General features: G+C 39.7%; 1 protein-coding gene across 3 annotated transcripts in view; it reads left to right on the top strand.

Annotated features, from left to right (window-relative positions):
* The window catches only part of kat6a (K(lysine) acetyltransferase 6A), a 47,305-nt gene that overhangs the window by 1,102 nt on the left and 28,992 nt on the right, over positions 1-17,211 (top strand). For all 3 annotated transcript variants that reach the window (XM_067439433.1, XM_067439436.1, XM_067439435.1), the window contains exon 2: positions 884-2,176. In XM_067439433.1, coding sequence (XP_067295534.1) covers positions 1,547-2,176 — 630 coding nt within the window. In that variant the 5' untranslated portion in view covers positions 884-1,546. The remainder of the gene's footprint in view (positions 1-883; positions 2,177-17,211) is intronic.

Genomic DNA, 17,211 nt, shown 5'->3' on the forward strand with positions numbered 1-17,211 from the left:
AGTTTGAAGTTATAATAACATTCATTGCATTAGAAACTTTAGATTGTTCTCCTCACTGCTGATTGTTTTCTTCCAGTCATATAACTTTTAAAAAAGGATGTTTCAGGGATTGGTTGTAAAACATATTTTTATCTAACCATTGTCACTGATCTGTTGTCATTGAAAACATCTACATTAGGCGATTCTCTGCATGTTGTTTTTGTTTAGGTTATCTAGTTACACTTTATTTTAAGGTGTCACAGTGTAATTACACGTGTTCTAACTAACATCTATTTACTATAGTTTAGGGTTTTGATTTGTTTACAGTTAGTCGTTTGTAATTATGCACAATTTATTAACTTTGTTTGACGCGTTTTTACTGCTGTATGGTAACGTTTCAATTTACAATTTGATACTACACCCTTATTTTGTACATAAGTTACATGTTTTTATGTCGTACTTGTGTTTAAAATTACTAGTACATGCAATTACACCTGTAATCAATTTCTATAGTTATAGTTACATCTATAGTTACATCTATAATTGCCCTGTTGACCCTTAACTAAACTAACCTTAACCGCATCCCACCTCAATAGCAGCAAAAGTGTTTTGCAAAAACACACAAATACAATAATTACATTGTGCCAATATATATATATTTTGTAACATAAGTATAAAGTTAAAGACTCTCTAGTGTGGTGTTATAAAAGTTATTTTGCTGTCATTGTGCATTAGATGCACATAGATATTTTACCCATTTTAATGAGGTTGTGTGTTTCTGTAGAAATGTTTTCTGCAGTTTTATGTGCTGGATGATTAATATTGATTTTGTTGGTTTCAATGTGTTTGGTGTGTTTTTCAGATGCTGATCCTTTTCATGATTTTTTTCTTTGTGTGTGTGCAGGTTGCAGGAGCTTCTGAAGAATACCCAATAGGAGGATGGTCAGCCTAAGTTGCTTTCTGGATTAAGAGTTCTGTTCAGGACCGCTTGTGCCAACAGCACTAGGAGGATCAACAAGGAACCAACAAACTGCTGGACAGTATTTTCACACTTACATTTCCCCAACGGAAGATACAGAATCTAACCAAAGTGCTGTCACAATTCTTAACAAAGATGCTTCATGTAAACGGATAACACTAACCGTCAGAATTGAGGATTCTACTTGACTGGCTTTTGGGACTTGCAAATAAGACGACACCCAAGGCTCTTGTATCTTTTTTTTTTTCTTGGAGTAGTTGCTGTGTCCGCCTGTTGCATACCTCACCTTTTTTGCTTTGGTGTGGTAGCCCTTCAGGAGGAAGGGTCACTGGGTTAGGGAAACTTTTTGAGGTTTGGGGGGGGGGTTTAGGGAGCCTATGCTATGGTGATCGGCTCCCTTTCTAACAGCTCCTGCTCAGGCACAGAGAGACTTACTACACCTCCCCGGGACAAAGGATAGCCTCCTGGAAGAAGAGAGAGGAGGAGGAGGGCAACGACGTTGAGGCAGCACCAGGGCTGAGGCCACTGGGTGCTCCCTAACGGTTGTGAGAGTGTGTTGGGCCTTGGCCCAGCGGTATTACAGCAGCCATGGTGAAGCTGGCCAACCCGTTGTATACCACCTGGATCTTGGAAGCTATCAAGAAGGTGAAAAAGCAAAAGCAGCGGCCGTCTGAAGAGCGCATCTGCAATGCTGTGTCAATGTCCCACGGGCTTGACCGCAAGACGGTTCTGGAACACCTCGAGCTCAGTGTTAAAGATGGCTCCATACTCAAGGTGTCCAACAAGGGGCTCAACTCCTACAAGGACCCCGATAACCCTGGACGTTTATCGCTCCCAAAACCCAGGGCAGGAGGAGGTGGGGGGAGTTCCAGCACCTCCAGCTCCAGCAAAAAACCCGGCCTGGACTGGAACAAACTCATCAAGCGCTCTCTAGAGGGGCTTCACGAACCTGGTGGATCATCTCTAAAGAGCATAGAACGCTTTCTGAAATGCCAGGCAGATGTTGCGGGTTATCTGTCCGGCAGTGGCTCTATGGGGCCCGGCATTTTCCACCAGCAGCTCCGGCTGGCTCTGAAGCGGGCCGTCGCTCACGGACGGGTGGTAAAACAAGGACCGCTCTTCCGGTTGGTAAGCAGGAGTTCTCATAATGACGGGACGGGCTGTGTATCTCTGGATTCTCTGCCTCCGGTGCGTCTGCTGCCCCACGAACAAGATCGGGTGAGCTGAAGCTTCTTTGAATGTTTTGAAATTTTCTGTGTAGTGTGCAAAGAACACTTTCAGTTTGCTTTTCTGATGACCTTATTTACATATTTCACTTCTGTTTCAAATACCATCTCTCAGCCGTGACATGATTTGAGTAAGCAAGTAGCTTTCTTACAACTGCTAAAAAGTTCAAACAATTTTTGAACATGTCAAAGGAATCTACGGAAAGCACATGCTATAGTTGGGTTCAGTTAGGTTCTGGAAGCAGAATCTTTTTTTAGCAATAACTTAATCCTTGAAAGACAGACCTGTTGTGAGCTGCTCCTCGTTTGTTGATCAGTGGTATATGCTTTTGTTGAAACTATCTTTTTGTATTTTTTCAGCATATTTTTCATATCACGTTTAACAGTGGAAGAAAAACTATATACTGAAAATTCCTCAATCAGTAAGTCGCAGCCAGCAAAAAGAGTGCCAAAATTGTGCCAAAAGAGGGGGCTCTGAAGGGCAGCCTTCTCTTATGAAGCACCGCAAATTACGTAATCGAGTTGGTCACCCTACTCTCTCAAACTTTTTAGATAAAATTCTATTAAACCAATTGAAATGTTTTTGGTTTGGTGTTTAATCTTTTTAGCATGTAGTGACGTTTTTCACACAGTTCCCTAACAGAGCCTTCGCACAGGGTGTTGGCGTTAACACTTCTCATTTACTTTGAATGTGTGACATTATGTGTTGCTGAATAGTGCTGTGGCAGTTTTTTACTGTGATTGGCTGTTGTCACTATGATGGTCACGTCAGCTCTAGGGGTGTACACGTATTCGTACCGAACACGTTTAGTAGGGCTGGGTTTCGATTCAAATTTCAAGATTCGATTCCGATTCTCAAGATCTTGAATCGATTATCATTATTCGATCCAATCTGATCCAATCCGATCTTTGAGATTTAGATAAGTGTTTTTAAAGAAAGCATTTTTTCCAGCTGTTACCTGAATATTACAGGACTGTAGTTATGCAACATATTGATACTATTATTATAGACATTCAACTGCAAATTAATGGAGTATTGATGGTTGTAAAGAACAACTGTGCGCTGTGGAGAGGGCGCGTGCTGTCATGACAAGCCAGCCATTACAACTTCCTTGGCAGTAAGCGCACGTTGCAGTGAGAACGGCTGTGAGGTAAGCTGCGTTCTCGACATATCAAGCAGCCCGAGTTTACTCGTCTACCTTACTCTAGTATTTTCTGTCTGCCACGGTAACAAGAGAAGAGGAAGAGTGAGGGAAAACTCGATCTGTCCCTGCAGACAGACTGAGTTTTCCCTCACTCTTCCTCTTCTCTCGTTACCGCTTCTTCAGCCGCTTCTTCAGCACGGCGGGGACGGTATAGTGACGAGAGCTTCGGCTTGAGTTTGTTTACCTACTCTAGTATTCTCTGTCCGCGGCGGTTCTGGAGTTTTCAAAGCTGCCATGTTCGTTGTTTTAATGTCCTTCCACCTCGCGCGCATGTGTGAATTCAATGACGCGGCAAATTAAAATTCACGATGAAAATGTAGGCCTATTATTAAATCGAACCTCTGAGTTACGGATCGATCTTTAGAAATTAGTATGAAAATCGATTCAGAATTGGTGAATCGATTTTTTTCAACACAGCCCTACGTTTTAGTACAGGGCTTTCGGTACGGTGCACATATGTACCGAACGGAACAGTTGGCTTGTTTTACACCAGAACATACTTAAATCCGAGTTCCCACAGGAACATCTTAAAGGTCCCGTTTTTCAGGTGTTTTTGAAGATTTGATTGTGTTTACAGTAGGGGTGTAAGAAAATATTGCGATATTATGTTTGGCAATACTGTATTGATATTTAAATATTTATTTATTTACATTCAAGATTCGTGGCTTTGTGTTCGGTTTAAACCTCAGACTGGATAACACCCAACCGCTAGATGGCAGTGTTTTCTCAGAACGTTTAACTGACGCGGAGCCGGAGAAACGCAAGGTAAAAGTGCGTGCATTGCTAGTGTTTGCATTAGCAAACCCAGCTCTCAAGACGATAGTATTATTCTGCTCCTGCAGTATACAGAGCTGAAGTGTGGACTCATTTTGGCTTCAGCTAAAAAGAAGCCACTAAGGAAATCGACAAGAATCATTTTGTTTGCAAAATAGGCCGTTAAAATCTAATACTCGGGAAACACATTGAAACTGAGAGCTCGCTTTTCATCCTGACGTCACCCGCGCTGCTGAGAAGCGTTTCGATAGAATGTACTGCACGTTTTCCCCTCAGTAACAAAATAAACACACACCAAAACTGACAGTGGTGGCAGCAGAACGAAAGATCATAGCGATGTGGATATGGGTGCACCAGCTCTGCGGCTCAGGCTACTAGACTAGACATGCGAAACATTATTGGATAACTCTTATAACTGACATTTCTCTGGGCCAACCGGAATCTTAAGCTCACTTGCGTCAGAATCTTGAAGCACACAGCGTCAACTGAGCTCGCCATTGAATGAGACGCCTGGCTACCACGCGAGTCTGACGGATAGAAGGAAGCAAGCTTAGTGTTCAATTCAAGCATGGCCGTAGATTACGGGGCGGACGTGTCCCCCGCAGGGCTCTACATAACGCCCATTTTGGGCGCATTTACGCCTAAAAATTACTGCGTGCGACTGTGAAAAAATATTTAGGCGCACCGGTGCGAGTGACCCGATGGATGTGTACAATCGGAATAAAAACTACAACACTGACTGAATCAACACTGAGAAACTGTTAGGCTATGTTTCCTACTGCAATCAACTGCTTTTCATGCCTTCAGTCAGCACTCAGCAGAAAAAGTGCAAAAACGTGTGCGACAGACTACACTTCAAACAACGATTGTTTACAACGATTGAAGTGAAACATGTGTGACGAGTCTGACGACGCAGCCATGCGCACTTTACCAGACGCTTCGCGCTGTTTATCAGCCAAATCAAAATTAACTGGAAATACCACGTTTGGATTATCATAAGCAAGCCCAGAAATTAGCGGATGCTTGGGGCATAAATGCCATCAAACAATAATGTATTAATAATACATTTAAAAAGCCCTTGAGTTAATCTTTATCACACATGCTGTTTAAAAAAAATACTAAATGTATATAATGAGCGAGTATATCATGAAGATTTTTTCCAAACCGGGTTTTTGTCTTATTCTGAATCACTGTAACGTTACACACAAAATAAATTATTCCCGCTGCGGATTAGCACAATATCTGCGTGACTCACCACCTTTTTTTACGGTCTATGGTCTATGCTCACCACAAACAGAGAGAAGTAGATCCGGCTGCAATGTTCTTCCGCGAGACGCATGCGGTTCTGTTTATGAAGCGCCAGAGCGCCAAAAGTTACGGCTTGCTATAGCTCCGAGTATTGGCATGATTGCATGTGTGATACTGATCTCGTACAAAAATCTAATAGACAAGTTGATATTAAGTAACAACGTTTTAGCCACAACACTTTCTATTTGTGAAAATCAAAGCCTCACCAGAACTGATTCGCATCCCCAAGCGATTCGATTCAAATGAATCTTGTGTTTTGAACTATTGACTGAATGACTTGCCGCCACCTACTTGCGGTTTTTATTTTCATATTTATACTTTGCATGGACTTTTTTTATTTAAAATATTAAACTTTTAAAGTTTAATTTGTACATATTTCTAAATTCAAAAACGTATATGTAAAACATTCATACAACATTAACTCATGCATTAAATGCATAGGTGTTTGATAGTATGAAGTCCAGTTCTGCTTTTTGTGTGTATTTGTGCTGTACTCTCAGAAGTTAATGATAATATAATGTCAGAATTATGTTGAATTTAAGAAATTGACAGATGATGCATACATTTAATAAGATTAGAAAACATTGCTCTTATAATGGTAAAAATGACCCTGGACATTAAAGGACAAATATCGTCCTGTAATGGGAAGGATATAATTGGAATGTGTTTGATGGATTAGAATGTGCTCCTACATTTTTGACTGTGCTCCTAATTTTTTTTAATTAGGAGCACAAGTGCTCCTCAAGAAAAAAGTTAGCGTAGAGCCCTGTCCCGCACTTTTAATAAAGTGTATTTTCATCCCCCGCACTTTTACTGGGTCTCCCCGATCCTAGTCGACCCGCTCAGAGCGGGATTCGAACCGACGTTACCTGCTCGAGGGCAGGCAAGTTAACAGGGACGCTTAAGACAGCTTTCTCTACCTTGGTTGATAGCGCGCTTCTTGAGGTCACGGGCAAGTGTATTTATACATAGAAACCAATGTAAAAAACATCAAGATTTAAATTCAGAGACAAAAAATAATCTATGCATGAACTGTCATTTTATTCATATCTAAATATGAGGAGGGCGCTCTCACAAAGTCCAAAAGCGGATTCGTAGAAACTTTGTCACGCTGGAGCTGCAGCTGAAGGAAAACAATCGTTATGAGCTGAAACATGACGACGACAATCAGACGATTGTGACAATATGCTTTATGTGTGTTTTTCAAGTCATCTCAATGTAGGCTATTTATTGACAATAAAGTAGGCCTATATCATATGAATAATGCAGTGCTAACTGACAGCTTCTTAAATGTTTATCATCTGCTCACCAAAGCTGCATTTATTTAATCAAAAATACAGTTGAAACAGTAATGTTGTAAAATAACATTACACATGAAAACATCCTTTTTCTATTTGAATATAGTAAAGTGTAATTTATTCCTGTGACCAAAGCTGAATTTATCATCATTACTACATCATTACATTACTTAATCTTTTTAATAACTTAAAATATTTTTTTTATTAAGTAGCCTACTTTTTAAAATAACTACACAAATTTAATTAAACTAATTGCATTTTAAGAATGTTAAATATATAAGCTAATATAGCTTTAAAACATAAAAGCTAGTGAATAATGGAAGAACAAAAAAAGGAAGCGAGCAGAATAGTGTTTCTAAAACACACGCTGCGCCATTGCGCACCTGCAGTTCAAATCTAAGCTCAGAATTGATCCAGAATCATTGGCGAGAGGATATTTTCTCCCACCTCTATTGTATAGTATGATCAACACAATATTAGATTGATTAAACACACTGTTCTTTCCTATAGGCCGGTAGGCAAAACGTGCAAAGTTGATGCTGCTTCTGCAGACTGCTTTATGCTTGCTTGTCACATGACCAGACTGTAATCGCTGCCTCTGTGGTTATAAAATCCTATTTTATTATATTGTGGTATTATCGCAAATGCAATTAATCGTTCAGCCCTGCTGTTGTGTGCGCATGATGCGCAGTGTTCCTGCTTTCAGACCTGCGTGCTTTCATTGATTTGCGTAATTTAAATCTCACTTTAATCTTATTTATAGCTCCTAACTTAAAACAAGCGATTACTATGATGAATGATTAGCTCAAAATGTAGATCTGTATGTGTGATGTATTATATCTCATTTAAAGGAACTGTATGTAAGAAATGTATTTCGATTAATCATAAAATGGCCCTGAATGTCACAAGACTTTAAGAAATCATGTTAATTTAAAATACTTATATTACTGACAACTAGCCTGACAAGCCAGACCCACATCAAGATGTTTGGTCTGGAAACTCACCATAGACAGGGCTTAATCCGAGGGGCGGGATAAACGGTTATCTTTCAAACTCCCTCTGCACGCGATAGGATAGCGCTACACCAACCGGAGCAACGACGGTGAAGGGGAGCTCGCTGACTGATTAAACATTCGCCGTATCCGGTCGGCTAAACTCCGAACACATCTTCCCTTTTTAAGAATGACTTCAGTGCCACTCTTTGTTCTTTTCTCAGAGAAAAGCTTAACTCCAAGTCTTCCGGAGGCGCGGGCAGAGCTGATTCGAAAGACCGCCGCCGTTCGCCAGTTTCTGTGTTACTAGAAGCACGCAAACGCAACTCGGCCGTCGTCATTATGGCCCCGCCCGCCGACTCTATACATGATGTGATTGGGCCGTCCAGATTCTGAGGAATACAGCTCAGATAGGTATTGAGAGTGCCTAGACGACACTTGCGGGCAAATTATATTTGCTGCCGCTAGGGTGCGTCTAGATTTCTAGGCTAACTGACAACAGTAGACCGGCCAGGATATTGTCATTTAAAAGTTGTTGTTGCAGCCCTCAACTGATGTTGATGTTGACATGTTGTGTTTTGGCCTGAAGCTCCACCCTCCATCTGTCGACCAATTACGAAGTCAGTAGTGTTTGGGCATCCGGGTTGCCAGTTCTGCTCTAGTTACCACAGCTACAGCTGCAAACGTTCCTGCTGAATCCTGCAGCCTATCTGGCAACCTCGAGTCAGGGGGGAGGGGGAGAGGGAAAAGTGAGTGCAGTACCAGTTTTGGCCACAGTCTTGCATGCACTTCCTTTAAAAACAAACACATCTTGACTCTCGCTTGTTATTTAAGAAATGTAATTTCGCCAAAGAAGATTTGATATTTCAAAGCAACCTACTTCAGTGTTTGTTTACTATGTTACGATAGCATTGCGCGTAAAAGCATTGCACACTCAGTTTCAGTCAATCTCATGTAAATACCTATAGAGTAGTATTGCATCCTTCATATCTCCGAAAAATCTTTTGTTTTATTATATTTATAAGTCTTTTTTTTTCAAAATAAAACTGAGCGGCTGGAGGGGTATCGTATGGACGGAGCTAAAGAATCACGAGCGTGCCCAGCTATTGTGTTCAGAGCACCTGAAAGCTCTGACATCCTTAAACATGGAAAAGAAAAGTTATCCTAAATAAACCATGGCTATCAATCATATTCAACCATATGTATGATTCAGAATTGGATCGGGAGGCTGAAATTGAACAGGAGCAGCAGCAACGACTATAGCAGGATGTCTCTGTGGTGTTCTGTAACTGTATTTGCCTAGCGGCTTCTCATGCGCAAATTTTACAACATTGTGTGTTTACTCATGATTTATGAGGACATGATTTGGTTTATGGACTATTGTTTGTGACTTCACTTTAGCAGCAGCAAGCGGAATAGTTTTCACTTCATAGTAGTGCACGTTTATATAGAAAAACAATGGAATAGTAGCGCATTTGAATGAAGAAGCTTGCTTTGTGAGAACTTGGTTTAGTATGCAATAATTAATTTAGTTCAACATATTTTCCCACTCTTTGTGTATTGTTGTTTGTGGTTATTTTACTATAAACAAACAGACACCTACAGTGTTCAGCTAAACAAATATATTTAAACACCCCATACATTGCATGCTCCATTGATAAATTGACTTATACGTTCATGTTGTTTACTTGCACGACGATAGCTAACAACACATAGACATCTGAAGCAGTTTTACTCACCGCCTGCGATTACAACGCAAGACTGTAAACCTTTATCGCTGAGACCTCTCCATCTTTCAGCATTAGACAATCTACAAATCCGGCATCAAACTGGGCCTTTATAAAAAATTGGTCCTTTTAAAAACTTTTCCGTTATTACCCCTTTGCAGATTTTGACTCGTTTAGGCCATCCTTAAAAATATTTTGGTTTGCAGTAACAGTAAAATTTTTTTAAAAAAGGGTCGGTAGGTAGGTCTATATTTTTTTTTTCAAATTTTAATACAAAAAAAATATGTACATTTTTGGTGATGGTGATTACGTAGGTATGAATTTAAACAAATTGGCATATCGTGACATCATCACTGACTGGGTCTTCAAGCCGTGCCTTCGGGCGTGTAGGCTAATTGCAGGCTATATAGACAACAAACAAATTGAAATATTTGTCAAAAACATGTTTATTGCATAAATTTCAGGTGCATTCTTTAAGAAAAGGGTCCAACCACCAGCTAGCTGTCATTGACTCAAAGCTGTCAACCCTCCCTTTTTTTCCGGGTTTCTCACGTATTTTAGCTCTTTTCCCGCTGTCTTCCCGTTTTAGTATTTTCCCGTGATATGTTTCTTATTTTTACGCTCGATTGTGTTAACTCAGAACACGCAACTATCTGTGTCTCTGAAGTGGCTTGCACTTCTTGCCAGACCAACGCATCTGGTGATATAGACTAGTGCATTTGAATATTAAAAAGCAAAAAGTTGTTTTTATGAATTCAATTAATTAAGTAGCTATAACCAGCTATTCAATCAAGAGCAGTGAGTGAGTCCTTATCTTTTGTTTGACAGACAGCAGTAAAGGCTACTGCCCCTTTAAGACCTAATACAGAGATATGCATCGTCTTTCTCAACTGTATAAAGTTCTCTTAAGGGATATAGACTGTCTGATGGATACTCATCAAGATCGACATGTTGACATACTTTTTGTGTGAGTTTATCCGTTCAAACACAAGACTTAAAAGAACTCAATATTTGCGCGCTGCGAGACGTGTGCGCGCTGCGCACAGAGACAGATCTTCTCTCACTGCAGAGGGTTCTCATTCGCGTCTTCTGGCGAATATACTGAGTGATGATGGCGAAAATGACTGGTCATACGGCAGCACTCGCATGCATTGAACACAGTTTACAAATATAGACCGTTTTGCCCATGTTTTCTTTTATTATCGCTGTTGTAGTGCACGTGTATCCATCGACAGAACCATACATAAAGCATTATTTTTCAAGTTACAACCAGTGCCGCCGCTCCCACCACGCGCTGGGGTCGAGCAGAACACACGCTACCCATAGCAACGCGTTATGACAACGACATTTCAGACTGACAGAGACAAGATAAACGGCTTTTCCGCCATTTGTTACTGTTTTGTACACGTTGTTATATTAATTATAATTCAAAATCTGTTTTATTCGCCACAATATAGTAATGATAAATGTTGAGAGCGGCACTTTTGATTCATTTTCAAAAAGGGCAGGGGCTCAAACTAAGCCCTCCCTTCTGCAGTGCACTTGCCCGGTGTGTGTAACGTGTCCATGGTCCTGACTCCTGTCACACGGCGAAATCTCCGACAGGGCTTTAACAGTCTAACGTTACAGTGAATGAGAGTATGAGCCGAGCCGAAACGAACGCACGTGCAGGCCATAGTGTGACATCCGTTAACCATAGTGTAAACATAGATGACGTCACGGGTTTTTCTATAAACGAAAGAACGTAGCCTTCGTTTGTATGGCCCAGGCAATTTATACATTTATAATACTTACTAAAATATAATTCATATTATTTTATTACTGTTGTATTAGTTGTTTGAAAAGTAAAAAAAGAAATTGGTCGGTCTTATAGCCAATTTACAACCGGCAAGTCGGTCGGACTAAAAGGGAAAAAAAATAAAAAATTGAGTCGGCCCTAAATTGACAGGGTCGTCGGGTTACGGCAAACAAGAATATTTTTAAGGATGGCCTTAGATGACATCCTAATGGATTTCAGGAGTTTTTCTCTAAGTTTGCATGTTCGGCACATGCTGGGTAGGGACAGAGTCTCAAAATACTGCAGTTGTCAGTCAGAAATACCTTGTTTAAGTCTGAAAGAAAACATGGCAGAGATGGTCAAGAATGAGAGGTCACGTGAGTTTTGCTTCCTGCCAAGGCTGCCAGCTGTAAGATGGGCTGGTGTTGGTGGGTAGAGACGGTGATTGAGAGTGTGAGTTAATTTTTGTATAGAAATGTATGAAAAAACAACGGTTTGTTTTAGATGGGAGAGGTGAAATGGAAGGTTTTTTCCTAGTGTGTTTTATTGGTGGAAGAGATCCACACAGGCTCAGACTGATACATTCCATACCATTCTGCGAGAGAGGGAGCGAGGGATGAAGAGAGATAGAGATAGAGGCTGAACAGCAGACATACAGGCGGCAAGAGCAGCACAATACACGCCCACTTTTTGTAACCTGATAAATAGCAGCTCTGCCTTATGCCCCCCAGAGGCTAAACACGCACGCATTCACACCCACCTACCCCTCCTATCACATCTGATATGGGTCACATCCATGATGTGCACTGCAGGGTGTAGGCTCACAATGATGCCTTGCTAAATTTGAGCTCGGGTTGTGTGGCTGTTCAGGTCTGTGTTTTGATTTGTGAGCGGATGTTAAAGCTGTCACACACTTCCAAGGTTTTTAATGCGTGTTGTGTCTGGATCAGGAATTAAGGCTTTCACAAGTGGCCTGAAATCACATGACCACACGTCTGCAGTTGAAGAAAAGGCTTAGAATTTGCTTTTGGCTTGTTTTAGCTTAATCACTACACTATAGTGAAGCCAAATCTGTTTTTTAGAATGCATAGATTTTTACATTTATTGTAAATAAATTATCTAAACTGAACATTCAATCAGAGATCCTGCTCTCAGACAAACTGCCCCCGACATGAGCACAATGAGAGCAAACTGGGGAACACCTAGCAAAAACCAACCTGACAGAATCCGTCAACAGCGCTGTCATTTTGATTTTTAAACCACAACAATGTCACTAAGGAAGTGTATTTCAGTTTGTGAAGGAAAGATATCTTAGTTCAGCTTCCCATATAACCCAGCGTTAAGGAAACAGTGGATGCAGTTTATTTATCCGGGACGGCAATGGAGTTCTGCAAATGTGTTTGTTTGTTTCCGGTCATGAGTCGAAACACCAGGCGGTGAGTGAAACTGCATCAAATGTCTGTGTTTTGTTGGCAATGGGCTCATAAATGCATATGATGTAAACAACACAAAAGTATAGTGAATCAAATGTTAGCCAGCGATAATGCCTTGATGTATTGTGTGTGTGTGTGCGCTCGTGACTCTTTATCTCCACCCACTGCATGCCTGCACAAGTTCGGCTGTTTTCGGAAAGCATCGATACAGCGTATCTTTTTTTTTTTTTTTAATATGATCAAACTAAAGATTTTGGACACATGAAGAATGCAATACTACTTTATAGGCACCCAAGGTTAACATGAGATTGGCAGTGTGTGTGTGTGTGTCATGTCCCCTTTAAGATGTCATTGGCTAAATATCTCTATAGATAAGATGTGATCGCATTTAAGAATTTGCTTTGGACATTAAGTGACAGTCCCACAAAATGTATGTAATCTTTTATTGCAGGAATTATCAATAAAAGTCTTTGAATTAGGTGTGATGCAGCTTTTTTCAACTTTTCAAAATCCCCAAAAGAGTGCTCTTTTTTTTTTTTACTAGAAGGTTTGTGTTGTCTGATATGGTGCCTGTCATTGCTGGTCCCTGCTTGACCGTTTATAGCTGCATATTGCTGACTATTCCCATGTAGCCTATACGCTCATTGAGGGTTCTGCTTCAGTGCAGTGTGGAAGGGAGCAAAACAAATGGGTGAGCACTGGCTGTGACCCCGATATGAAGAAGCGATTTGTGTAGTCAACACACGAATGACACACTCCTCAATTTAAACATGATCGCAGACTCGCTCTCATGTTCTTCCTCTAATAGGGGGTCATTGCCAGGGCATATGTGGGGAGTGAGGGGGGGGGGTGAAGTCAAACAAGGGGCATGGAGGTATAGATGGGAAATCTCATAGCTTTTGGGGGGTTATTATGAGAGCATGTGTGTGTATATAGGGCATTAAGTGGGCTGGTCCTGATGAGAAGGTTTTGTGTAAGAGTCAGTAGTAAGAGGGATGGGAGTCTCGTGTTGCCCTTTCACAGCTGAAAGCTCCAGGGTTGAAGGAAAGTTCCTCAGGCGGTCATTCTGGGGACGTGTGAAAATTCTGATGTGAACTTGTAGGCTGACGATGTTAGAATAATGTGGATATGGATCACTGAAATGGTGAGTAGCTGATTGGTTAAACTAGATATTTCTCTTTCTAGTAATCACTAGTAAGTAGTACTCTAGTAATTCATTACACTATTTGGATTGATACTGATATTACAACACTGAACAAACTCAAAATAGTTCAAATGGTAAAGTTTAAAGAAAAAGATTACTTCTAACGCATGGTAAGCTTTTAACTCTTTCCCTGCCAAACACAGAAATTTTCTGTTATTTGTGAGAACGCATGATCATCAACATTAAACATCATATACATCAAAAATATCGAATCAAAGGTCGACCCAGGACGAGCTACAGGACTGTGCAAGCATTAGGCATGTTGATGGACTCTGTCTACTCCATCTGTGTTTGATCATCGCTCTGAATCTGATCTGGACGCAATTTTTACAAAAACGTGATTTTGTCAGCATTTTGTTCAAAATGTTGCTTTTTTAAATTAAACTTAGCCATATTCAAGTGTTGATTAAAAAAAGTAATGCATGGAGCTAGAATAAAACTGCTCAGATATTCATAAAACTAAATATTCTATGGGCTATTAAATTTAGGTCAAATACCCTAGCGGTGGCTGACGACTGTTTTTAAAAAACAGTGGCGGGGAAAGAGTTAAAATGCTAAATTTGTTACTAGATCAGGGGTGGAATTGAATACGCATGGTCCTTCTCCCTGATGCACATAATGAGAGAAAAAGTTATAGTATTTTGTTAAATGTGTTTTTTTTTTTTTATGTATTAATAATAAACATTGAAGCTCAAATGTGTGACCTTCTGGGTTTACCATATTCAATACTAAATTAAATGTCTAAACTTCTTATTTTGTGTGAACTGTTTACACAATATATTGTTACACCCTTAGTTTCTTCACCATCTTAGTCAGTTGTCACCAAAAAAGAGTGCACTCGTCCAGATTAAATTTGCATTGAAATCACCAGTGATTTCAGTGGAAAATCTTTAGAATTGTTTTAACCATGTTTAAATGTGTTAAATATGAGCTGATGGCACTGCGCTTGTATTGAAAGCTGAAACCATAATCAACTTGTCTCAAAATATTTAATCAGCACACACAACGGTGGGGAATATGTATAACTTTCTTCAGTTATTCTGAGTGCAGATGCCTGTTTTATACCTTCTTTGAAATTCATTGTTGTAATGACTTGCACAAAACCCCTCCAGCCCGTCAGTGCATATAAACATGTACTTTTTCACCCTTTTCTTGTTTCAAAGTGAAGCTGTAGAGAATGCAGGGGACATGCATACAAAATTGCGTACATTGATTATGTGTCTGGAAGGTAATCAGTGATGGCCCTTTTGTCCTGACTGCTCTGACATGGCACATACACGTTACTGGAATGTAAAGAGGTTTACAGGACTTGTGTGAGAACCATTAGCAATCCCATCATCTCTCTATAGGTCTAAGATCACTGAGGCATTAGAGCATCAGATTGGTTGTGGACTCTGTATCCTAGGCTTTGATTGCTTAGTTTCTCTGTTCGTAGTGAAATCAGTCTAATGGTTCATGCTGATGTAGTGGCAAATTATGTAATATTTGGCAAATATAAATAGATGTAATGATGGAAAATGAGATGTATGCGGAATTCAATTTAAAGAGCAATTGATGCTTGATATTTACTTTAAATAAATAAATATAATTTGTTTTTATTTTATTTTGGGTCTTCTGTTTATCAAAACATGTTCACGTTTATCAAAATGCAGTTATCAGCTGACACACGTTTTCTCAATATGCTGTTTCCTGTTGTCTATTAAACATCTGCCATGTTCTGGTTGTGTGTTGTTTTTGTTTGCTTTGTACGGTGTTGCTTTTAGTGAGGACAAGCAGCAATGCTTTAAATTGTTGGGCTGGGTATTGACCAAATTTTATGATTGGATTACATCTATCTTAGATTTTGATTCGATATAGATTATTTTGGATTTATATCGCAACCCATTCTCACTCCCAAGGGGTCAAAATTTGAAGCGTGTTCAAGGCCCTTCCGCTAAAGGCACCCATAGGCGTCACTAAACGGGGAACTCCATTGATTTCAGTTGTTTGCCCAATGTGTCACATCAAGACACATTTAATTATTTGCATTTGTAAAAGCAGATATATCAATATTTATAGACCACTTTTATATTTTGGAGCAACTAACCCCACTCCTAACCTAAACCTACCCACTTCCCAACAATATAAAACACATAAAAGTACAGTCACAGGTATTTATTGAAAAAGCTAACTAAAAACAGTATGAAAGTATTAACTCATGTTGCATTCCAAGTCTTCTGAAGTCATATGATATCCTTCATTTATAGAACATGCAAAGAAATGATGATCCCACCGTTCTGTGAACGCACTTCAGTCATATCTCATTAAAATTATACACCCGATTTGAGCATGACACAATCGGTCACGAGACACACGAGCAAATGACATTTTACAATCAAAACTGACATAATGACGCAGTTGGTCACGAGACCTAAGAGAGCCAGAGCAATTTTACTATGAAATGCGACACAATGTTTCATCGTTGGCAATTTTTGACATTTGAATGTGTGCATGATGTTCTGTGGATGGAGACGCTGATTGTTTTTGGGGATTTTCTTCACACAAATTAATAATTTGGCCCAGGAACACTTGGAATATTTGTACTTATTAACGCTACACTGTGTGATATTTTCTCCCATCTAGTGGTGAAAAGGTATATGACCATCCAGTGAATAATTGTTTCTGCTCCTCTCAATTTCGATTTCGTTTCAACTCCTACGGTGGCCGATTTAGTCATGGCTTTCAGTTCGATCTCTTCGGTGAGTGTTGCGTTAACTCAAGTGATGAGGTAATTTTTGAAAACTATTATAATTTGCAGTTATTTAATTTACCAAATGATCTATGATCAAGTTAATCTATGTAAAATGAATAATAGAACTGAATAATAACCAGTTCATTGCTAACATCAGCTATCAGGTTCCCAGACGAATGCAAGCTCTTAGTAAAGTAACTTTTATCAGTGCTATCGTTATTCTGTATATTGTACAACACCACTAGCGTAAGGCAAACAAATTATAATGCAATTAAAATATTAATCTCATGTTATCCGTCATAGAACACGGATTTATGTTATAAGGTAAACAATACTTTTTCATCATTGACGCGAGGAAAACTATCCTAGACGTAGTTTAGTGTTATGCACAGCACACCATGATATAATTAGCCAGGCAACAATAAAACTTCCAATATACACAAATAGGCTGAATTAATATTACCTGTCGAGAAGAAAGCAGGCAATGTCGGCGTTCTTTTTAAAATCGTTGCTCCTCATGAGTTCTTTCCATCTTGGAAAGGCCACTCCAGTATTTACTTTTGTCTTGTTGATTTGCC

Source organism: Pseudorasbora parva, chromosome 3 (genome assembly GCF_024679245.1).
Source record: "Pseudorasbora parva isolate DD20220531a chromosome 3, ASM2467924v1, whole genome shotgun sequence".
NCBI classification, from domain to species: Eukaryota; Metazoa; Chordata; class Actinopteri; order Cypriniformes; family Gobionidae; genus Pseudorasbora; species Pseudorasbora parva.